At 37.4% G+C, this 25,764-nt stretch overlaps 1 protein-coding gene across 6 annotated transcripts; it reads right to left on the bottom strand.

Annotated features, from left to right (window-relative positions):
- Positions 1 to 84: 84 nt before the first annotated feature.
- Positions 85 to 25,428, bottom strand: cobl (cordon-bleu WH2 repeat protein). Of its 6 annotated transcripts, none has more exons than XM_077599233.1 (18): positions 25,301 to 25,385; positions 24,955 to 25,115; positions 21,070 to 21,252; positions 19,965 to 20,175; positions 18,805 to 19,033; positions 18,347 to 18,391; positions 17,937 to 18,025; positions 17,732 to 17,800; positions 15,500 to 15,682; positions 11,430 to 12,018; positions 10,388 to 10,540; positions 8,097 to 8,418; positions 7,554 to 7,651; positions 7,170 to 7,310; positions 5,258 to 6,894; positions 5,040 to 5,144; positions 4,597 to 4,881; positions 85 to 745 (listed from the first exon to the last, which is right to left on the bottom strand). In XM_077599233.1, the coding sequence occupies exons 2-18, from the start codon at positions 24,975 to 24,977 to the stop codon at positions 698 to 700; spliced, it is 4,410 nt and encodes a 1,469-aa protein (XP_077455359.1). In that variant the 5' UTR covers positions 24,978 to 25,115; positions 25,301 to 25,385; the 3' UTR covers positions 85 to 697. The 6 variants fall into 6 exon arrangements, with proteins under 6 accessions (XP_077455359.1, XP_077455355.1, XP_077455360.1 ...); XM_077599229.1 differs by lacking the exon at positions 85 to 745 and adding an exon at positions 2,177 to 3,643; XM_077599234.1 differs by lacking the exon at positions 85 to 745 and adding an exon at positions 2,177 to 3,643 and having other exon boundaries at positions 11,931 to 12,018.
- Positions 25,429 to 25,764: the final 336 nt, after the last annotated feature.

Below are 25,764 nucleotides of genomic sequence, written 5' to 3'. Positions count from 1 at the left end.
GCGTCGGGACCATTAGAGACAAACAACACACACTGACCATTGTACACAAAAATAATTTGTTAAATATTTATAAAAATTGAGCTCCCTGGGTTTGCAAATGCACTCTTCATATGTACATATTTTGAGATCAAGAATTGGCCATGTTTTCCTCAGGCTTTTATGGTATCGAAACATGCTGCCATTGCTTTGGAAACATTCCGATCGAACAATAAATACTCGATAGGGTAAGTGTAATTCCATTTACCATAAGCTACTTAGCTGAAAATAAGGAATGTTTATACGACTGAGAACAACACCAAGAGGTTTACATTAGGACATTGCAATACACTATAAACTTTCGTCTTTGGAAGAGAAAACTAGTTAATCCTAATTAGGAGGATTGTATTATTCACATGACAGTGATTGGCTCTTTGAACAGTGCCAGGACCCCCTTAAATATGATTAGTTATTTCTTGTTGGTATGAAAGTAACTTGGTGCAGTTAGTCGAGTTTTTACAATTTTATCTGGTACCCAACACAACTGCATATCCAACTTAAACTGTAACACCAGGTCAAAGCTAGAGTCTACAATTGGAGAAAGGTCAACGACAGGAGAAAAGTTTCTCACCCCAAATCCATCGTCCCACGCAAGGTGAACTTGAGACTTGAATGGGAAGACACAATGGGAGTTTGGAGTCCTCGGCAGTCTGCGTCTGGTTCAAGACAGCGGGGTGCTCATACTGTCGCTCCAATGCCTTAACAACACCTAGTTATACATGTGAGACAGCAAAAGGCAGACAGGAGATGCTCACTCAAAGAGACACATACACATATCATGTCAATCCGGAAACAAAGACTTCTTGCTGAGAGTGACACCGAGACATAAACACAACACACATTGTGCTTATTTGACTGCCTCATACATTCAACACCGCAAAAGGTCTTTTGTTTCAATTGATTGATCATTTACTTTGTAGACAACCAAACATTAGAAAACAAAGTCAATACAACACCCTGCTGGTTGTGGGTGTCATGATGTCCATCACTCCCATCTGCCGGTTGAGACCAACAAAGCTGTGTAACATGAGCATAGGGAGTCAGTAAAAAGCCTTTCACTCTGTGTCCCACAGGACCATGGCTGGAGATGCTTTTAGTGGAAATTCAAAAGGGTTTCATTATTCATAATTCATCTTTCACTTAGAAGGCACATGCTCTGCTTAAGTTACAACCAAACACATCTTTCACGTCAGTCCACTGTATTGATAGAGCTCATTTGTATCCCGATTGATACTCTGGCTTCTTTATAGATTGTGTTAGGTTGTTATCTGAAGGATGTAAGTTTCCTATCAGTTTGAAAATACTCCATATTTTGCTGGACACCACTGCTAAAACCAAAGAGCAAAAAGCATGAGCAAGCATTGTTGAAAGACTGGAAATATCTGTACCAGGATCATTTGGTCATAAATTCAGGCTCCAGGACCCCCACAACCCTGGAACAGTAAATGTTGATGAAAAAAAATTGTATAAATTTGCTTTGACTTTTGGCATTAAATGGTGTGTATAAATCAAACCTTAATGGAATAGCTGTAAAACATTCAATTCTTGCATTTGCAGAAATTGCCTTTGGATTCTGACTGCAGTGATGAATCATTTACAAGTTGTAACTGCAGTCAAAAGTATTTAGAAGATAAAAAAAATTCTATTAGGGGACTCATATGGTTATTCCAAAGTTCTACATGTTTTCTGTAATTCAAAAGGAGCAACAGAGTTGTGGAGAGTCATATTGTAAAGCCGCAGTGATGAGTCAGGACACTGAACTACTGCCGGGAAAAGCAGCTCAACCGTGGCGAGCCTAAGGGAGCAAGATGTTACACTATATTTCACGATGGCAGCTTTACTACTGGAAATGACACCAGCCCTGTTGATGATTTTCCAATTACTGGAATTGTGGTTTTTGCCGCCAATAAAGAATTTAAAGAAGACATTGGTGCACTTACAAAATAAGTTTATTCAATCAAAAATAAGGGAGACAAAATCAATGTGCAAACCTCAGTAAAGACATAAATTGCAGAGGCTTAAATAAATCTCTACCCTTCCGGTGAAAGTCCCTACCAATACAAATATAAATCGATGATAATTTGTTTACAAAATATACAACAATGGAATAATGTTTGTGTTAACTGAATCATCCAGAAAATAACACTATAGTCAGACAAAAAAAGCATTAGGTCTCAAAATAAAAAAAGGGAATATGGTTTAATTTTTAAACTGAGAAAATATCTGTAGAAGTAGCAATTAAAATCTCCTCCCTCATTTTATTGAACAACAACAAATATTTATACCAGAATATGAATGCCAAAGTTATTTCTCATTTGAAGACCTATTCAGTATAAACAAAACACAAATAGATACCAATGGCAACATTTGACTTTTCTTAAATCAAAGATAACTGTTCCAAACTGTAAACGTTTCCCATGTATTAAATGAAGTAGCACGAAAGTCCACCAAGCCACCAGAGGTTACTGGATTTCTTAAACTGTCATGTTACATGACATTAATATTGCAAAGCCAGCACACAGAGGTGATGTGATATTTGTTCGTGTCGTTCTTCAACAAAAAAAGGAGAAAAAGATGATTTCACCATAAGACCAAAATCAGATGCAAGCTACTACCCTTTACTATTTAAGTTTGTAGTAGCTCATTGTGTTAAACAGCAGCATACACAATTACAAGCCAAAATAGTAGCTTTGTAAGCTAATTAGGCACTAGTGGGTCAAAACCATTTTTCTGCTCCTTTACACCACCATCACTGTAAAAGTTGGCATTCTTTAACAAAGATTTATACATAAAATACACTCTTCTTCAGTGTTTCAAACGTGTTAACATAAGTACTATGTTAAATCTGGATATATTAACTTTATAAAGTATTGCACCACATTTGGAATTTTAACAGGAGACATTTTTTGTACATAACACTGTGCAACACAACACTATAAGGCATCCAAATCTAAGCTGTGGTAAACAAACATAAAACACAAAAAGAACAAAAGAACTGGTTGTGGAATATTCTGCTTTCATTGGCACTTATTGCTGAATACCACTCCTGTTAGTGTTCCCGAAATTCCCAGAAACTCAAGTTAAAAAAAGTCTGTTTTTATCATCAAGCTCTCTAACAAGGCTGCCAGTGATGAACAGAACTGAAAGAACACCGAATTATACAAATAAACATCAAAACTTTCACCTGCCACACCTTCATCAGACAGGTGTTTAAAACAAAATTACGGTCTCGTGGGAAGGCAGGCATTTTAAAACGAAATTAAAGTTGCCTATCAATTTGTCATCTCAGACTAGGACTTTTTAAATAGGAGGCTTGAGACGAGAAGATCTGAGCTCTGAAGGTTATAAAATGAAAAAATGTGGTTTTCTTCTTGTATATCTGCCTCATTCCTGTTATGTATTAGAACCTCTAACGTTGACTCCACATGCCTGGTTTTTATAAATATCCATTTCAAAGCACTGTAGCAATTCCCAGGTTTCTAAAGAATTTTGGAAATATTTTTTACTTGTTTTGCCTGGGTATTTATTCTGAGTGAAGACTGGAGCAGGTCGGATGCATTGTTCCGAGTCTGCCATTCACTTGTACTGTCTTTGTAGGCACTGCGACCTAGATAAAAGACATGTACACACACACACAGAACACAAACTATGAAGTTTCTTCTTTTTCTTTGTCTTAGCGTATAGAACAGTGATTTCAAATGAATCAATGAATAACAAATATTTTTTTTGTCTGTGCATGCCAGACGTAGTGAAAGGCAGAATCAAATGCTATGTCCGTCAACTTTCTGTCTAGTACTAACATTTGTTGATTTTGTAAAATATTTGGTGGCCCCCCATTATTTTTCAAAAGCGCAGCCACCTATTGCCATTCAACTAACAGAAAAGCGGAGTTGCCTGTGAGTAGTACTGTCCAGCAACTTTGTGTAGAGTTTCTACTTTCCTACTCACAAAAATTCGAACATTAGTAATTGATTTGGCTCGGATTAGAGTAAGATATGGTTAATAATTCTGTTTTTCATTGCAAAGAGAAATAGAAATAATACAGCAAAAATACAACCTAAATCGAAGTTCTTAAATTTTAAGTTGTGTTGTTTAAGTGAACTTTTACTGCAACGGGAAATAATCTGCTATTCACAGTAGCCAGCAGCAGCTTGGGAATGCTTTGTTCTGTCTAAAAAAGAGCAAACTGAAGTTATGGTCAAATACTAGTTTTGTGTTCGTCTCTCTCTCTCGACTCTCATGCCAATGTTTCTTTATTTAAACTAAATTATTTAAATCTTTTGCTCGCAGGACTGCTACAGGTAATTTCAATTTAATATATACTGTAATTATATCTCTTCATTGTTTCATTATTCCATAAGTGAACGTGATTTTTTTGCCCTGTACAATGAAATGAGCAGACAAAAGCAAAGCCAGAGTTGTCGGCTGTAATTTGATCCATGGGGATGTGTTGAGCGCAGAGCACAGCATTTGCCCATAGCCTTTTATGAAAGAGCCCAATGGCTGAAAAATCCAACATGCCTTCAAGCTTTCTCATGAAACATTAAGAGAGATTTCTACCTTTTTTAGATTCTCAGCTGCAGATCCGGAACGGATAGCCTCCATCACAGCTTCCCTGGCCAAGGCAGGATTCTTGAGGGCATTGGCATTTTTATACCCCACATTGGAAGACTTAGACTGGTGCAAGGAGGGAGGAAGAGAAGCAAGTATGGACGGAGGCTGAGATGAAAAACCAGAAGTGCAAGTAAAAGAAATTGGTGAAGGAGAAGAGGGAACATCTGTCCTTTGGTCCTCTTGTGAAGCTAACCTGAACCTTTCTAATTCAGCAGCAGCACCAGATTTAGTCTGCAGGACACAAGCAAACCAATGTGAATATCTTATGGAATGCCAGGTTCTTTCACCATATATATATCTTTGACCTGGACACTTGTTTTATTCTTAAAACTTATTTATCAGTGACACAATCAAGTATAATGGATATGCCAATTGATTTTTTTTTTTACCTTTCTAAGCCTTCCAGTGCTGTTCTGGGCTCTAATAGCTGCTAGAAGAGCAGCCCGCTCATTATCTTCAGTCTCTTTCTTGCTTCTGGCTTCAGAGGACGATATCTACTCATGTTAAAACAAGACCGAAATTGAAGTAATTTACCCATGTTCTTGCCAACACACTCCAAAAAAAAGTCAGCCATATTGTTTTATTTAAAAGCTGATGGCGATCTCACCTTCTTGAGCCTGTCCTTGCCTCCTCCTCCCTGGATGGCCTCCATTAGATTACTGTGCAAAGAGGTATCTTTCTCAATAGATCTGCAGACCACTGGCTTGAACTTTTTAACGGGTCCAAATATGTTGACGGGTGGAGATCCAGGGTATACACCACTGTCTGACAAGGTACGTGAAGGCTCTGACTTTGGCGTGGCTGTTAGACGTGTGGTTGTCTGGGGTTTGGCAGTAGAAAGCGGATCATTTCTGCATGAAATGCTTGGGCTTCTACGCTGATTGTCTCTGACATCTCTAATTTCACGTTCCGTTATGGCGATTTGTGTAGGAACACTTGGCTGAAAGTGTTTAATTCTGTCCGATACTGGTCCTAGTGAAAAAGGGCAATCGTCGCTGGATTCAGTGTTTTCCTTCTTGTCCTCTTTATTTTCCCTCTGGCTTTCAAATACAAGTTCAGGGTCGCTCATGGACCGCACATGACAAGGATGGTGAAGATCCGATCTGTTAAACGTCCTATCCGTCAATGATATCTTGGATGACTGTCGTGGATTCCCTTGCATTGAATGGCCTAGTGTATGGAAGGCAAGGTTCTGTGTAGGAAAAGACAAAGAGTTGGGTTTTGTGGACCCCATTGGGCCATATTTATTAATTGCAGATGCCACATACTGGCTCGATGTACGTCTTGTTGGTTTAAGGAAGGACGGAAGGGGTTGTTGTGGTTGCTTAATACTTTCAGGTACTGAAACATCATTACCAACGGTTTGGGGCTTATTTTTAATGCTGACACGATGTATTGTTTCATTGATTTTCCCATTAGTCTCTTTGGGTGGAGCACTGTCTACGGTACTTGCACTGGTTTGTTGTGTTTTCAGGGGTTCCTGTCTGTAAGTGGTCAATGTAGTCACAGCTGCGTGAGTACTTTCAATGCTCTCTATGCTTAGGTTTTCCGTGTCAATCACACCTGTGCGACAAGGTGGAGCACATTCTTGTCTTTCACTGCAGCTCCAAAAGGCTTTGGCTTTTCCGATAAGCGGACACTCCTCACTTCTGGTAATCTCTGATGCTGTTGCATCACCAACTCTGTGGTGGAGACCACACCTTTTCATGATATTTCCTTGTTCATCAATTTTAATAGCACCGGCAGTAAATGAGGCCGATGCATTTTGTGCACCACTTTGCATAACAGAGGGCTTGGATGGAACAACAGTGAAGGTTTTCATACCAAATCGAGAGGTGGAATTACAAGTTACTGTCCTGTGCACCATATGTGAACTGGAGTTACTGCGGAAAAGACTTGGGTTATCTACTTTTTCTGTGGACACTGATCTCTCACTGTCTTTGAGAATGGAAAGACAATCCTCTTGTAAACACTGAGCGTTACTCTCCATCAAGGAATCCGATCTAAGAGTTTGACTTTTCACCAATAAGCTTCCACAGTTTTCCTCAGGTTCAAAAGGTTTCACTAGTGTCAGTCTCTGTGTAGCCTCTTTTAAGTCTTCATTTTTCCCTTCCTTTGTATGGCAGTTTGTGCCATTTTCCATTGTGTTCCTATATTGATCAGGTTTAGCAATTGCAATGCTATTTTTTTCAATAAAAACAACTGTAGAGCAGTTTTTGTGCCACTCTGCAACACTCTCTAAACCTGTAGAAAAAAAACATTCATGAGCTATAGGTGCCATGCCATGGTATGCCAACACACGCAGACATTCACTCCCTACAGAGGTCCTATTTTTCTTTTTGGAAGAACACAAAAGCAACCCAATAATAACTTTTGGTCAACAGTGACAACTTATTAAATGGCGAGGTTCTACCCCTGAGAAAAGGCTAATATTGGCATGGATTTGTAACCATGTTGTGTTTATATATACTAGTAAAAAAAACTAAAGAAACATCATACTTAGTGTTACTTTGTCTTACCTTTGTGATCTGCCAACTTTGTCTCAGTGAGTACTGTTGACTCAATTTTTTCTAAAAGAGGTTTATATTCTTCCAGCACTTCATCTATGGCTGTGACAGGAATATTTAGGTCCACTGTAGACATTGGTATGCCAGGAATCACTTAAATGGGAATTTTTATAAAGGGGAATAGTTTAAAGGAGGACAACAAATTACAACAAATAACATTCATAAGAATCACGTGCAATTTTAAAAATATTTATTGAAGTATGGAGAAAACCATATTTAGTCTATACTATTCTATTCACCTTCTTAGAAGAGGAATACTAATCACTTATATTTAACCAAACTAAACAGGTAAATGATCCAAAAAGTAGTAACACACAAGTGTGGCTTGTCCCTCACCTGGAAAGACGGCATCAGTTTTTGCTTGATGGAGCCATTTATATTTCTCTTGAAAGGTGCTGCTTACTTTACCTGATATAGGCTGGAGTTTACTTTGACTGTGGATGATACACACACACAAACAGACAAAATAAACAACAACTAAAAATCAGTGGACATCAACACAGATATCTGACGGGGTATGTGCTAGCAATAAAATAGTAGGCATTGCTCTTAAAAGCTGTTTGATTTTTTTTAATGTTTTGTTTTTATGTAGAATCTTTTTTTTAAGTTCCGATTTCATTCAATTTGTGGGTTATGAAGACCATAGTTATAAATTAGAGGCATTTCAGCTCAAGACAGCCAAATTAAATAGAATTTGTCTTCAAAGAATTCAGATAAATTAAAAAGCGATTGCATTCAAATGACCCTGGGAACGCTTTCTGGATGCAGTGTAGATATGTGTTAGTTTTATCAGACAATTATAGTACCAATCATCTCCATGAATGCCAAACATGAAAAGAGACTTGACCATTTATTTAAATCACTATTATATTACATCACCTGTTATTTGATCCCCAGGTGGCACATCCTTCATCACTATCACTGGAAAGGTCCCTAATAGGCCTCGGTGGTTTCTCTCGTCTGGCTTCACAACTCCTCTCCAAAAATAAATTCCCCTCTGGAGATGTGGGATGTGTATCAGATGGAGAGCTCACCAGTCCCGAGTCCTCAGCATCTCCCATTCCTTCAGAAGCGGCGTAACCTTGATCTGGTAGACTGCTTCCACTACTGCTGTTTCCCAGGGACAATGTCTCAGCCTCGGGGGCTTCCGTTCCTGAGGCCTGGACACTGACGTCCCTGCTCTCAATAGAATGGAACCAAGCTGAAGGACAATGGGAAATATGACTATTGGGATTCTTATTCAATAAAAAAAGAGCAATTTCTGAGTACTACATCAGTTCCAAATTTAATGATATTCTAAGCATCGACTAGAAATGACCAGAAATTACATTAAATTATATTCTTGATTTTGTTTGATTTGCAGCGCTAAAGTTGAAAGTTACTGGGTAATACTATTATTATAGTTCAGGATGCAGCTTCAGCATACATCACAGGCAAACAGAGCAAGTATTTATTGGTTCCAAAATTCACATGAAAAATATTTATATACAATAAAAATGAAGTGAGGTAATAACATGACTTCAGTGGTTGGCAGCACGTGATAGACATAGTTATGGTCTTTACGTTTGTGCACTTGTGTGAATTCTTGAGAACCTATTCTGTCTCTCCCTGGCCGAACTCCTCTGCCAACAAACTGTCCCATTTATTGTCTTATTGGAGCAGCATTCACAAAACTGAAGGCTCAATACTTCCAATTACGGGAAATGAGGCCAGCTTGTTATACTGTGACATATCACTGATTGTGTGTGCGTGAGTGTCCGCGCGCACATATATATTTAGGCTGTCAGGTCATTATGTGGTGCTGAGTCACAAAGCCACTTTATCCTCCAATTCATTCCCAGCAACAGCTTAGCCATGCCAGCTATAGCCCCAACCACTGCGTACACAAACGCACATGCACAAAAATGTAGTGTCACATATTGAGTTGGCATGTTAAAATAACAGACAAAATACACAGTTGTCATATCTCCACTGTGGTGACCTCGGATGCATACTTTAGTGTTTAACTTTGATAGCAAACACAGTTTGGACATCCTTAAAGCTATTTCGCAACAGCAATCAAATAGTTTTGTCTTGTTTTCAGGCTTGAAAGATTAAGACTTTCAACGAAATCAAAATATCAGTTAAAGATAAGCCAGGTAAAGATAAAATGGAGTTTACAAATTGTGATCTTATTATACAACAGTAAAAAAAATGAAACAGCTTGCCCTATTTGGAAGATAGGGCTTTAAAAATGTTTTTTGGGTTTCTTTTTAACTTTTATTTCTTTCAACCGAACCGTGACCAAATGGAACCTTGGATATGAGTCGGATTGAAATGCCTTCGCATGATCTAAAAAAAAGATATCGATATTCAAAATCCCTGGAGTGTTGTTAAATTAAACAATAGTGCTGAGGACTAGGCCAACCAAAATATTTGATTTAAGTTGTTACTGCCGATGGTAAGACAACCTGTGATTAGCTTTAAGGTAAATACTTTTCCAGACCATCAGGCTTACATAAAAGTATCAACTAATGTAAAACAAGATAATCTCAAACATTCAAAACAAGCCGCAACAGATAATATCGTCAAATGATTGAGGTTTAGATATCATGTCACAAATGTATTGGCTGACAGATATCACGTTGTCTTGCCATAGCGTCATCTTCTCATCACTCATCAATCACTTTGTAAGTGATACATCCCGAGATTCCGGGCCGAGCTCATCTGTCATTGCAAAGCGTTGACTGATGATCGACCAAAACTCGGTCGGGCCGATATTTGGACATTTGACGTATATCGGTAGCGGCCTTTTCTTAATCCAGATAATAATCAGAATACCGATACTTCTAGGCTTTGGGTGTCCGCACTATTCCACAAAAGGGCGCATTGGGTGCCGATTTTCATTCAAACTGAGCCAGCACAGACAGTTGAACCCATGAGTTTTCTTCTTAAACAAATGACTGCAATTAACTGATAACTTTGAAGACACCAAAGTGGTGAAAATATATCTCACACACTAACTATGAGACATAATATATCAAGTTTACATAGTCAAGGTATTATCCAAAGAGAACCTGGACCACACTTTCACCTATCAACTCTGCTGTTCTAGTTATTGATGAAACGCACGTGATTGCGAGAACATACTAAACTGGTAAAAATATAATATGCAAAGAGAATCCACCTACTCTGGCAAGCAGTTTCTTCCTTCTCTGTGGTTTTCTGCGGGACACTGCTTTTAGTGGGTTCACACAAAGACAATTTGGTAGGTGTAGATAGCGTACGGTGTTCCCAGGCTGGTGAACGTCGGGGTTTAGGTGGCGCTGTAAGATCAGTTGTTCCTGGAAGAGAATGACACGCAAGCACTGTCATTGCAGAGCTATAAATAAAGCAAACATAAAGGACTACACACTGTTTGAAATACAACTTTCGTTGATATGCTAAAATATTAGTAACATTTAAAAATGTTTCAGAACGGCTACTTGACCTACTTCTGGGAAATCTTGTTTTTTTTTTACATTGTGACTTGATGACTGATACTCTGTTGTATCCCAAGTAAACCTACTTCACACAGCTTTATTCTTCTAATTTGTATCCAATTGTTGAACACAAGCTCTTTGAAATCACCCCAGCCTTGATTCAACCTCACTCATTCATCCTGCTACCTAAACATTCCCATGCTCTGTTTTTTGAACTCTCTCCTTCTCTCACCTTCCTCACCCCTTTTCTAAGGTCTACAATGCTATCATCTCTGCCTCCATCACACATGACAGCAGCTCTACTGCATTCTCACTCTGGTATGGAAAAAAAGGCCTAATCAATAGAGGGCTTGCAGAGGTTCAAAAAGATCCAATTTAAATCTGTGATGGATGTGTTTGTCTTTGCATTTGGAACCTTTGAGGGATTATGTGAGTAGCTGCATGGATATAAGAAAAGCAAAAAAGGAGAAGAGGAGGAAATAAGGGATTGTCCAGTGAGGGCGAGAGTAAAGGGCTATTGTGTTTTCAAAAACATGATAAACATTAGCTTCTCTAGTTACTTGAAGCATGAGCTCATCGTTCATCAGGTTAGAATCCTTAGTTTTTTTTTTCTTTTCATGAATGCTTCTGCAGGATAAGCATTCGCAAATTCACTCTAACCAAAGGAAATGTTCATGAAAGCAACCAAGCTGTTTATTCTGATTTGGTGCTGGGTATGTTTCATGTTGTGGTGTGCAGTGTTCATATTTACCTATTGTGCCACATCTCTTGCTTTCAATTTCATCCATTTTACGGTTAAGGACTGACTCACACTGTGTCTTAGAGATTGGACTTGAAGCAGGTCCACTTCTCAAATTTTCCTGCTTACTGCTACCCTCACCTAATTCCTTCATTTTGGTGCTGTCATGCTTTGCAAGATGGTTAATATGCACTGATTCACGTACAGCGCTGGTGGTCAGGGACACGGTGTCATCTGTGTCAAGATTGGAGCCAAGACTATGGCTGAGTTCAGAGTTAGAGTCGTGAAGTACTTGGCTTTGGACAATTCTCTTGGTCAGTGAAGGGGAAACACTTTTGGGTGCAACAGCAAAGAAAGATTGAGATCGAATTTTGGGGATTGGAGATTTTGGCCTCGTGGTTTTTGAAGCTTTCGATGAGATTGTCATCATTGACTCGGCCATTTTAGCGTACAAAGATGGAGAATGGTTTTGACTTGATTGGTTAACAGTAATGGGAGTAGCAGTAGAAGCACCATAAGAATCTGGGGTGATGGAATCTGGACTTGAAGGAGGGGCTGGAGCTTTTCTTTTCCTCTCCTGGCTTTCTGACTCAGAGTCCATCTGATAGAAAAAGTGAGAAGAGGGGGAAAATTGTCAGAAATAGCAAAATTATAGCTGGGTCGTAAGTCCAGTTCAAAATTCCCATTGAGACTATTTATTATTTGAATAATTTATTTCAATGCCATTATCATCATTTAGTAGGAAGTAGCAATGACTGAAGAGTTCTGAAAACTCACAAGAAACAATGATGAAACATTTTCTTTTATGGCATTCAAATGTCAAAGTGCAAATTGCAATCTTTATTTGCGGATGTGCATAATCTTAAATCTTTAAAATGACATTTTCAAGAATAAACTATCAAGTAATTAAATCCAAGTGATGTTTTGGCAAGCATCTGGGTGCTCAATTCACAATGCCAAGACTTCTCTTGCGTTTTTCCAACAACAGACGGTATAAAGCATGTCACCAATAATAGATTTAATTCAATGAAGTACTTTTTTACATCACTATCCCTCATTTTATAATAATGACATCAGTTTTATTGTCCAAGACAGATCATGGCTAATATGTAATCCACTCATGCGAACTGGCATGTTCTAATATTAAACCATTGATCATCTTTGTTGTTACCGGACAGACCGGTAATAGATGGGTTTGTCAACTGGTTGAAAGCTAATTTGTGAACAAGTGCTAACCAAATACAAGCATTTAAAGACTTTTTTTCAGTAAAAAGGTAAAAATTATGAATCCATTTAACACATGCTCGTACGGTAAAAAATGTTATTTGTAGTACTTTCTTTTAATCTAAGTGGGACAAAGGGCTGGTTGGTCTACACTATGTATTTTTCAAAATGATGGACAATGAGCAGGTTTCACCAGTCTATAAAGCTAAATTTTTACTGAATTCAACTCTTCAATAAAACACACTGACAACACATTGTTTCATCCTAGAGTAGGTCAACGCAAATTAGATTTTTACCATCAAGACTAGATTTACCCGTGAACTCATTCAACTCACTGCGTGGCATGCTATGTAAATCTAAATGCCCCCCAACTGGCTACCTGTCTCCCTTGAGGTCCCCCACTTCTCTGCCTCACTTGTATAGATACATACACGAATACTGTCACATACAAGTGGATGTGGGCCAAAGTTGAACCTGAAATGGATGACTGACTTTTCAATGAAGACAAATATGTGTATGTAGTGCAAGCACATGCATGTGTGGGAAGCATGTTAGTGAATGTTCCCCACTGAGTGTAATATAAGATGAGAAAATATGCACACAAAATTAAGACAATCCTCCTGATGTTGCCTTACGGGCAGGACTTTTTTTTCAATGTGTGAGTGACAGTGAAAGGCTGTATTTCATCCGATTCAAGGTCACAACTTTGAGAGTGCAGAAACACCTCTCAAAGAAGAATTTCTAAATGCTTTGCTTTTTTTAACATTATATGATCTTTATTGAACAGGAACTCAGAAACATGTGAAAACATGGCTGGGTTTTAAAAGGAGCTCACCTTTATGCAAAACTCAGTGTCTTGAGGGAACAGTTTGGCATGTCTATTAATTGAATTGAATGCCTTTATTGTCATTATACTACAAGTAAAAAAAAAGTGAATACTAAGTAGTTGGCAGCACATGAGTGTTTGCTATGGTGTTTTAGTGGAAGTATCAAAGTGCAGATAAAAATTTGCAGTGCTAAGACTGAAGTGAAAGTCTGAGAACATTACTTATGGATATGCATCTGCCAGTGTTATGACATTATACGTTTCCACTCTATGGTTTAAGAGGCAAAAGGCACCATGTTGGAGCATGTTGATCAGATAGGACAATCTATGGTGGCTTCAACCTGGAGGTAAGACTATTCATCACTTGTTTTGAGACTCTCTTGATGGGTGAAGGGCTTCGTACCAGAACAACATGACAGCACTAATAGGCAGTATTGTTTGATGATGTTTTACTTTGGAAAAGTGTAAAAGCTACTTTTCTGAAAAAGCGCCAAAATTAAAACTTATTTAATTATTAGAGATACTATGTTACTTTAATTTTAAAAATATAACTAAAATGATTTTGAAAAAAATGTTTGTGTTGTTCTGTCGTACAGTAGGTATCAGAATCACTAAGTCGTACAACTAACTACCAACTGTTCCCAGCAATAATTGCTAGTTTCCCTGCATCTTGATGTGAAGATGACATTCACAGGAAAGAACGGGTGCGAAGTGGAGAAATATATTCTCTTCCACCCAACTGCCATCACTCTGACCACCTTTTCTATCCACTCAGTAGTAAATTATTATTATGGAAAAAGAAAGTTCATCAACAAACAAAACCTGTTACTAGTTAACAAGTGTTGAAAGAACAACATAAGGAAATCCTTTCAACTAAAGAAATACCGGTGATATATTATTTGAGCAGAAAAAGTAAAAAGTGTTGGTGTAATAAACAATAATTCAAAAACTAAAACCCCCAAATAAAATACAATATTTTTGTAAGAACGTATTGGAACATATCTTTCCTTCTTTTAGTTATTATGTAATCTTCCTGCTTCGCCATATGTCAAGACAGGAGTACAAATACATTTACTCACAATGCAACTGCGATTATATTTACACAGCAGAAAGATTGAAAACTTAATCAAAACAGGAAATGAAGACAACACATCCTTTTACCAAATAAGAGTATCAGAAATCCCATCACTTCTGGTTGTGTTTTTCCTAGACCTAGTTTAAAAAAAACCAATTCCTTTTGGTTTAAATCTCAGACACATTTTGTTTAGATGAAAAAAATAACATAAAGCATGAGGTATCTGTACTTTAGCTAGTCATTGCTATGCATGAACAGCTCGCTATGAATATCCACGAGGTAGTGTCAGCCAGGGTCATGGTGCAGACAAGGTATTAGAGCAAGATAGATAAATCTTTTCTATTATTAAGCCAGTCAACAAGTCCTGCGTATCCTAATTTATTCTCTGAGCCTGACCTTCAGACTCCTCGTTCTGCCTTACTATTTTAAAAGGCAAGTTTCCATCACTCTTAATCTGACAAGAGAAAAGATTACATATTCTTTTTCTGAATACATAAAGTGCAAGTCATGTCAAATCATTTGACAATGGGAAATAAGCAAAGCCAAGATACTGAGGTCAATAGCTGCAGCCACAAATTGGAGCACTAAAACATGTCAGTGAGCAGGATTTTTGAACTTACTTCCACATTATCTTAATTTATAGCCAATGCCTCAAGGTTTTTACACATAAATAACAGTAATCAATGTTCAGTCATTGTTACTCTTACTCTTATATCTGTAAACCTGGCTGTTTTTACCCTGTAATTCTGTCTTTCAATAATCAGTTTTTCATCTTTTTTTCTAATATGCAGGGAGTAAATTACAAATAGCTGCACAGAAGACAGTTCTTGGGTTGAGGGTTCGATCCACTGTGCGGATGCATGTTCTCCCAGGCTTGCATGGGTTTTTTCTGGGTACTCCATTTTCCTCTTAGTAATGTGCCCAATTTTTCATTAAGCTTTACTCCAATGTACTCACCTGACAACCCGCCAAAGTATTGGGTCCCAATGAGAGGATGGCTGGCACTGGAGGTGGAGGAGCCCTTCTCTTTTTGATTTCATACTTTGGGGATGTCTTGTAAACATTCATCACTGAACGTGACACCTCCATTGTACTAGGTTGATCCTCTTGGGTAGGTACATCTGAGATTGCAGAAAGTGCCTAGAGATGTAAAGTGGTAAAGTCAACTATGTATCACAAATATTCAGATGCTAGGTGAGTAGAGGTAGACTTCCCACAGAAAACATTTGTCAGTATTTTCATTTACAATCTACACAATGACAAGTTTCATTAAAATGTGAAAAGTTATTGTTGACAGAGCCATGCTCTATGCATCCTGCACTTTCGAATAAGAACAATGTCTAAGAAAGCAAAAATTGTAAAATATACAGTGTTCACTGTGCTGTCTGATTGACAGAGAGAATAAAAACTTGGAGGTGCGGTGTGTGCCAAATGGAGTCTGATAGAAGAAAAATAAATTAAAGAAAAGAAGCCTTGATGCAACTTCCATTTGGGGCCCTAAAAATGAAGGATGTTCACACCTCAATATATAAACACATTTTTCAAAGTGATATGAACTCTGTCTGACTTTTTCACCTGCACTCTACATCATCAGTCTTTGGTAAACAATCGGATATGTGTCAAGAGCCAGAGATGAAAACATAACTGGAATGAAACACCCGTGGATTTGGGAGGGATTCCAACTATAAAGGATGAGGTGCAACTAAGTTTAACTCTATATTATAAAGCAACTAGGGGTATTAGTCGGCTACTGTCCTCTTAGGCACATTCAGAAAGGGCATTTTGATTTTTCTAACACTTAATGATGTAAAACCGTTTTCTTAATCATGATTAGGATGTTTTTCTGAGATGCTAAAAATTGTATTTTTAGTTTAGGTTTTGGGCACACAAAAAAACCCTATACCCAGCTAAAGTAATATGATGCCTTCTTGCCAATAGCCCTGTCTGCGTGTGCACAAAAATGTGTGTGTGGTAAGAAAGAGACACCCATCTGTATGGAAGGACAATAGAAACTGAGAACATGGCTAACAACATTTCTACATTTCCAGTTTAGTTTGTTTTAACTGGTGGAACACATAGCATTGACAAAAAATATCACAAGTCATTCAATTACTGTGATTTATAGATGAAAATACTACACTACATATTGAAATATTTAGCAATTACAAAATTAAAATGTTAAAATCAGACGACAGTACCAGTAACACAAACACAAAACACAAAAGTTCCATAAAAGGCAGTGGAAGTTTAGGTGAAATTCTAAACTTAGTAGGTCACCTAACTGATTTAAAGTGAAGCAGGCAGCTCATATATCTGTACAGAATAACTGAACGTCAACCAGATCTAAGGTGAGCAGCAGATGACAGTGGCTTATCTGCAAGGTTCATGGCTTTGCAATCAAACTAATGTGACTAAAAGATGTGCTAAGCTTCCTATTGCATTTTTAACCATATCAGTGAATCCTAAATATGCACTGCAGTCATCTCCTAAAAGAAGGTTGCAACCACATTTAATGGATTGCTCGACCAAAATCCCCCTTTCAAGTTAGTTTGATATGAAGGAAATTTGACACTTCAGAAACATTTTACTGCAAGAAAGTGGACAAGACTGGTGCTTTCTAAAGATACACTTTGTGTGGTCTTTGCCTGCCCTCTACAGGATACTATGCTACAATGCTATCCAGAGTTTAAATTCTATTGTAATGGCCTTCTCACTGGGCATCCCCAAAAAGCATAAGACATGTAAAGTTCACTAAGAACATTGCATAACTCGAGTTAAATTCACAAAAAATAAACAACAGCAACAATAACAATAATAATAATAATAATAATAATAATATGATCAAATTAATCTTGTTTAAATATTTTGACATGCCAAATCAGCGACAGGAAAAAACTAAAGTTCTGCTACTGCCCTAAAAATCACTGATTGGTTCAAGACAAGTCTTGAAAAAAGGCTAATGGAATATAAATTGCGCTCCACACTATGCAGACTCAGTTCAAATAGTATAGCTCAGAGCTCAAAACAAACATTTAGTAGATTTTATCTCATCTGTTACACATAATTTTAATTGAATAAACTGCAAAATGTAGTAAACCCAAGCTGTGAATGTTTTTAAGCCATGTTGCACTGTTTTAGCCAAATGTTATAGTATGTTTTCTAGTATTTTTATATTGTAGGAATACTTACGGAACATCGGTCTTCATTTTGGATTATTTTATCATTAGGGTCATCCATGACTAAAGATGAGGTCTCCGACTGCAAAAGAAAGCCAGCAATTATGGAAAATTAACCATTCAGCTCATGCATTCCATTGATAGGAGTCTAAATTTTGAAAAGGTTTAAAATAAATAAATTACAAAAACAAACAGTGTTTAATGTTAATCAATCTCACCCTTGACTTCCTCCTGCCAAACTGAAATAAACCTAAAAGGCCTTTCTTAGTCCCTCTGTCCAAACTGTTAGTGCTGGCACCAAAAGATTCTGTAAAAACAAAGTAATAAAACATTCAACATTGAATACCAAATGACAGTTAATAGGCAAGGTGGATTTAAAAAAAATATATCTTTGAAACATTTGATTGAATACATGTAGTATTAATCTGGGGGGGAAGACTGAGCTGCTGCTCTGGCAATTTCAACGACAATCCAACGATTTCAACAGCAGGAGGTGCACCAAAAGCAGTCATTTGGATTGGACCAATATTTAAATTGGTGCTTTGCCCTTAAAGTGTTCATAAAGTGTTTTGGTGCCAAAGTATCATTCTTATAGGATATAACGGCCACAGTTAAGGTTGACTTATACCTGAATAGTTTAGAGCTGGAGATGAACCCATCTTAGGCTGCAGAACTAGAAAAAAAATAAAAACAGGATTTAACTTTCATACCAGAACAATACAGCTATCCATTTACTGGCAGTGACTTATTAACCCAAGTACAACATATTTCTGGCTACCTGCATGTTACAGATTTAATTCAGTGAGGTATCTAATACGCACTTAAATATTTGGAACCGTTTCAATAAACAAAGCAAAAACTGCCAGAAAAATCAATTTATCACTATGTCATTTCAACTATTTTCTATTATTTACATATAATGTTGGTTTTGGCATAGTCCAAGAACCACTTGGCTATATGATGACTGTTGTGCCGATTTGGAAAAAAAAATTGTACTGATCCAACTAACATGTCTTTATCATTCATCATTCATATTCATGCAAAAAAAAGGATTCAAAAACAAATATTTGGGATGTCAATATTTACCAAAACTCCGATCAAGAACATAGAGCTCCTTGAGTCCCAGCTGTGTTAAAGATTTATCCAGTGGCAACTTTTGGCGACTGATGCTATCCTTAAGGAGCTCGACACAAGTAGGATCGAACTCGCATTTTTCACAGATGACTGGGATGAGGGCCTGGAGTGGTACTAATGGGTTGACCCGTACCACTGCCTTCTGGCTGCCGTGATAGTTCACCATCAAACGCACTGTTCTCTGATACAGAGAGATTTAAAATAAATAAACAAAGAATACACCAACATATAGAAGGTGTCCCAAAAATTGTATACACACTAAAGAATTGTATACTACATTTTGCAATCAATTAGTTTTCCCAGAAGTCCAGTCTGGCTGCCATCACTGACTTCAATCTGCCCCCCAAAAACCCCATGGATAATTCAGTATCACTAAAGGGTGTATACATTTTTGGGGGAACAACATGTTTACACATCAATGCTTCATAGATAAATATAAGCATTTCACATTTCTTGATAAATAATTTTCTTAAGATGAGCAGAACCCTCCTCTTTCCAAAAATTATATATCTAAAATTCATGAAATAATGCTCTAGGACAAAGTCAAATCTGAACATTGAAATAGAGTCACTCTGTGGCATTAAACAAGTAGAGGTTCATGTCGAGTGAGAGCAGGTAGTGAGTCCTGAGAGGGGTAAAGAAATAATGCATGGTAACCAAAGGCAAGGCACTCATTAAATATTTAGGCATTCCAGAAAATAAGGAGTGTGGGGTGACTAGAGATTGCAAAAGATCGGAGCATGATGTAATCAGGAAACATACAAACAGAGGAATGAAATAAAAATATATACTAACACGCTGCACCAAAATTCTATGATAGTTCCTACCATGCACCCTTCCAGGACTCGCTTTCTGCCAGTGATCAGACACAAAAGGTGGGTTTGAAGTGGATATACTGCTCTTTAGGATGAAGGTGACGGTTCACCTTAAAAGAAAGCTCACTTTCTAATCACATTTTGTTTCACAATGAGTGTCATCGTGCTCATTGCAACATAAAAGGCCGAGGTGAAATACAGATATACATGTCACTCCATTAAGAAGACACCAAAAACAACAGACCATGTACATATTTAACATTACTACGATGCTCGGCATTATCCATAGTAGTTCACCTCAGGGATTTTTGGTGCTGATCTGCGGGCCGCTAAATCTTCCCAGGGTTTTTCCTTGATGAGGACAGACGCCACATCTAGAGACCCCAGCAACACGTTGGGCTTGAACCCCAAAGAGTGTCCTTGAGGTGACAATAGCTCCAGGGTGTGCAGCGCTGGATTTAGTTGGTAGCGACTACACAGGTCAACCAGCAAGTCCATCAGCGGCTTACTGAAAAGAGTGACGGCAAGGAGTGGGCGGAGTGTTAAAAGTGAAAGAGTTAAGATGAGGGTGGTGAGGAGAAATTGAGTAGGGGTGTGTGGACGAACCACAGAATTAAAAACAGGAGAAGATTGGGTTACTAATTCAATCTAGCTTCAATACAACTGTACACCAATTATAGGTAAGTTAAAAAAAAGACACTATCACTCATTAAAAAAAAAAAAAAAGTTAAAAAGCATGTCTATTCATTAGTAAGAACTTGGAATACTTAGTTTCAGTTGAAAGAAAGCAAACAGTTTTATTACACAAGTTACGTACATTTAATAGTACGTAGTAGGTTAATTATTAACCTAAAAGTGACCTACGTATTGTGTTAAGTGAACACACGAAGCTATAACATATATACATAGTAATCCAACAAATCAGATTGATGATTTTGTCTTGTGTATGAGTGGTCTGGTGCTTAACCCCAGAGATAAATGTTTGAATTTATTGTAATTGAAACCCAAACATTATTCACTGCTTTGTAAGCCTAATTCTGTACAAGGCAGCAAGCTTCAATTTTCCGCCTAAAAGGAAAGCAACTCATTAGGGGGCAGCGAGAGAGAGAGCTCAGCTTCCATCTGTTCACTCTCAGGGACAATGCCTCTTCTGAGACTCGGAATTGGACCCTTGAAAAGGCCTCATTGGCATGTAAACCCTAAGGGGACCTACAGTGACAAAAAATTCTTACTGGGAATTGCAAAAGGCGATAACATAAAGAACATCTCTTGAACAGGAAGATAATAATCTCAAAACATATTGGTCAGACTATTAGACTTTATAACTTTTTGTTTAGGAAAAATATGATTTAATGTAAACCTGTTAGAATTTCATTTTATATAGAATGGGTGCCTGTCTTACCTTCCATCCTCAGTAACAGCTGTCTGGTATCCGTGTGGTGGAATCAACTTAAAATTGACAGTGGGTCTCATCATGTTCTCTTTCGAATCTATGCTGAGTGTCCCACCCACATCATGTACAGAGTTGGTAAAGATGTGATGTGTGACCGGAGGTGGAGGTGGAGCACGGGTCTTCATTCTCCTCCTAAGTGGCAAAGAAAAAAAATAAAACTGATCAATACTTAAGACGAATAACATACTGACAAGTATGATTACTAGCGGTTTTGGCCTTGTGCCAGCAAATCGACCAATGCAATTTTTTCTCTCCCAGCTTTCTGTAAAACTGCTTCCCTTTTTCCACAAAGTGGTCCCCAAAAATTGTGGCAATTCAAGTAGAACCATGATAATAATAATAATCGAACATAGGCTTTGTCATCATCATTGACTCGACAAAAGCCTAATTGTCATCATACCCAGAAGATCTGCATATGACGAAATTGGTAAAATGATGATCAAAATCAAAATAAGTTGCATAATTCACTTCCAAAATATTTAAATACTAATGCAATTAATATTACAGATGAAAATGAAAAGGTTATGGTGTATTGAATGTCAGTACACACAGTTCTTACGTTATTGAAAACAAAAGTATTACTAAAGGAGCTAAATACAACAAAATTCTACCAAGAAATAAACAGTACTGGATTTTTCCAAAAGTACATTAGAAAAAAAATTGAGTGTTTTAAAGTTTAATTTAGTTATATTTATTCTTACAATTAGAAGGGAACCCATGTACCATATATGGCGCTTATATCAAACCTTGGGACTCACTGCTCCATAGGCGTCAAGATGATTAGAGTTAAACTGAAAATGAAACTCATCTATTTTGGGATGTGGAATTACCTCAAATATATTTTGCCTCTTCTATTCTTTTATTTTCCATTAACAAAACAATAATTCCTATTGTATAACTTTACACGCTCAGAGTCTAAACACATGCAAAGATAACAATAGGAAAAGAACCCACTTACGTCAGGGGGAGCCCTTGTGTAGATTAAATGTTCCACAATTGTTTACTGTTTATAATTCCAGTTCCAAGGATTTCTCACTCTCATAACATAATACGTGCATGTGCGTGTGTGTGTGTGTGTGTGTGTGTGTGTGCGTGTCCATGAGATTCAACTGCATATCAGTGAAGCTATTCTGAATAGCATGCAGAGTACACAAAGTATGAACAAGGCAAAGCAAGCGGACTCTTGACCTTAAGTTAACTATTAACGGCAAAGTAAGATATCAACTAAATCATTCAGCAATGTCACATTATTTTCTCATTAGATATGACATATTTTGGAATTTGATAACACCGCACCTAGCAACCCCTTTTTTTCTTGTGATATGTATATTACAAAGGCAGACTTGTAAATGTAAAACAGTGACCTTGCCAAGCTTTCTGTCACTCTCTAACACATGCACAGTCCAATTGAAGAAAATGCCTCAGGTAAGAATAAGCAAAAAAGCCAATCAAAGCCCAAGAAAGTTGCAAGGACACGAAAACACAAAACTCAAAAAGAAGTATGCCACACTGTGCTCACACTAGTTTTAATCTCTATTCTATGGGGACAATTTGAGGGAGTCACCCATACAGCATTGAACCACGCCTTACTTAGCAACCCCCCCAACACACACACACGACCTGCTACCAGGCCAGCATGACACATGGCTGCCATGGTGCAGGCATCTCCATGGGAACCTATGTTTACACCACTTGACTGCTGGGAAGTGTAGACCACATTTTAACATTGAATTTTGAATGCAAAAGTACAAGAGCTGTATTCCTTAGAAATGAGGAAAAAAGGGGGTGATGTACGCCAATTTAAATACATTGTATACAGCTTCTGAATTTAGTATCTTGATCAGGGAACCATATTATTTGTTAAAAATACTATTTCCCAATTTTAGACATTGTTAATTTGCATTTGCACTTAGATCAAGTAAACATTAGACAATGTTTCTTCAAAAAATGAGTTTTTCAGCGAAAAAGAGTAAAGTTCTCAGTCACTATCAGTGTGCCACCACATAACATGACCATAATGTAAACACAAGAAATTAATCTTGCTTAAGCATCTGCCAAATGAGGCCAAGATATTTCTGAAAGAGTGCAGACTCAAAACATTGTTGATCTACCACTACTGATATTTTCTCTAAGAGTTACATTTCACTCATCTTTAAGAGTACAAATTATGTACTGCCCTAGTAGGTAATTGAAAGAGAAAAAAACAACACCCTTTGGCAGAAAGGCTGAACTCGTGGCTAACCTCATGAAGCTCTACCAAGGACAATTTTATAATAACGGCCTTGGGTGGAGAAGTTTTATTTGAATCTCTTTCACATTTTCCCATCATATGTGATACAAAGAAGTGTAGGCATTATTCTTGGGGATATTTTTGGGCGCATGTATGTACATATTGCAGCTAAACAGCACAAAGTAAAACACTAATGAGCTTCCTATCATCAGTTAGAACTACATTTAGAAAGTAAGGACTTCTTCATAGACAGGATGTGTGGTAGCCAATAATTATGGGTTTTTGCTTGGACTAGGGGATAGTTATTTGTAATTCTATACTTTATATGTGCAAACATCTGTCCACACAGTCCTCTTGCACGCGTTTTAATAGCTGACGACATTCAAGAAGGACAAAAATATCCCTTTAAAAGGATATAAGAAATATTTGTTGGTTTTTGACATCGCCACCGGTCTACAAAAAAATGGAAAGGCTCTTTAGGCAGCTTCAATAATAAAAATACAAATAAACATTCCTCCCATCAATGTTAGTATTCAGTCTACCTATTTCTATACCGGTTTTAGACGAGAAGATACGCTCTTCTACATTAGTCGGCAACAAACTGCAGGGTATATATGTTAGAATTTACATGAGAAAAAGCAACCCATGTGGTATAACACGTGTAAATAAAAAAGATCATATGCACATCAATTCAAAAGTAAAACCAGTTTAGCTGGACAGGAAAAAATAAACAAAACAAAAACAAACAACATTCATCTGCGCTTTTTCTCAATCCATACTTAATAGATGAATACATTTACATAACACAAGAAACGACAAAAATAAAAGGCATGGCAAAAGAGGAGCTCAGGGCTGCTAGTATTTGTTGTAATTTGGCTCAATGGCCTGACATTTATGAAATCTAATTATAATTTAATAATAATCATAATTTAATTGTGCCTTTTGTTCCTTGTATAGAGATTCTGTTTGAATAGTCTAAAAGATAAAGCATGACTCACTGAAGACCAGAATTTTGTTGATATAATCATGTCAATGGAGGTAAAGCCATTTGTGACAAATGATTGGATGCACAATAACAAGACAATGAAGGATTTGAATAATCTAATAAACAATTATTCTGATGTGTTAGTGAAAACATTCAAAAATTAGCTGAATAGTTGCCGTTTCAGAAGCAAAACAAGTAGTGTTCCCTTTCTCTAGACAAGCAACAGAAGGCACAATGAAATTATTTTTTTGGCTGGTTTAAACAAATAAAAGACTGGGGGGTGTTTTGGGGTCATCACCCTCTTTGCTGCCAGGAAAGTGGCAACAAAGCAGCCCAATTCTGCCTACACAATACTGTATTGTAATGAAATTCTATTACAGTGCGTTTCTACCTATTTTCCCGTGTCCTCAAAAAATCTGCTATCATCTTTTGAACTAATTAAACAACACCAATTGAAAAATGAATTTTACTCACAACGCACATCACTACTACCTCTTACCAGATCATGCAATTAATTAATACATAGAACAGAAAATGGTAAACTGGTTTCATTTAATGGCCGATTTTTCCCCACGTATGTTTTTTCTTTCTGTTTAATAAGTAAATATTTCCAGATCACCTCAATTCTGGAGTTTCGGTCATTGCGGTGAAGTCCAACTTGAGGAGAAGATTGCAGCGCCCAAGATCAATTGAAATTTGCGCTACTTAACCCAGCCTCGCTTGACAGCCACCATGCTTGCATCTAATAATTGGCATTGCCACATTTAATCGACTCGCTACCTATAAAAAAAAGACGTATTATTGCCAGAAAAGTAACGACTGTGACATGGTCCGTCCTGTCATACAGTCCAACAAGTAGCTGAGCAAAGATGACGCGATCTTCGTGTTTTGAAGGATAACCACGACGTAATAATCGAATCATGGCGTATTTTCAAATAAATATATTTAATAGAAGACGCACTCACTTGCTCATTGCACTTTTCGTGCGCTGATTTACTCTCCGTCAAATCCACTTGATTTAATCTTAACACTCCTCCGTTGATTATCCCCAGCTGCACAGAGTAAAGCCATTGTTTCCGGTGTGTTGTTCCCAAATAAAAGTTAACGTTCACGACTGACGCAACAATACTCATTCGACTTTTATTTTGAAACCATTTCTTTTTTTACAATGTGTGATTCATGCAGAAATCTGCAATCGTGCCCTCGTCAGGATTCAGTAGACGGCTGGTCAATCATCCTCTGTGCGTTCAGTTAATAAATAACGCCAACAGGAAGAAAATTATGTAACTTTCTTCATGTTTAATACCAGCATATATTATGTTCCAAGCATGATTGTTCACCCCAATAGGCCACTACACAACACAAAAATAAAATAAAAAATAAGTCACTGCATTCTCTTTTATCCATATTCATGATTGTATTGGTTCTT

Source organism: Stigmatopora argus, chromosome 4 (genome assembly GCF_051989625.1).
Source record: "Stigmatopora argus isolate UIUO_Sarg chromosome 4, RoL_Sarg_1.0, whole genome shotgun sequence".
Lineage (NCBI taxonomy): Eukaryota > Metazoa > Chordata > Actinopteri > Syngnathiformes > Syngnathidae > Stigmatopora > Stigmatopora argus.
This window is presented reverse-complemented; position numbering and strand designations above follow the sequence as displayed.

Coding starts and splice junctions, on each gene's coding strand:
- cobl (XM_077599229.1), bottom strand. CDS start 24,977: ATGACCGAAACTCCAGAATTGAG. Junction 10,541..11,429: donor CAAGAGATGTGGCACAATAG/GTAAATATGAAC, acceptor ATTCTCTTCCAG/GAACAACTGATCTTACAGCG. Junction 3,644..4,596: donor CAGCTGAGAATCTAAAAAAG/GTAGAAATCTCT, acceptor TCTTTTATCTAG/GTCGCAGTGCCTACAAAGAC.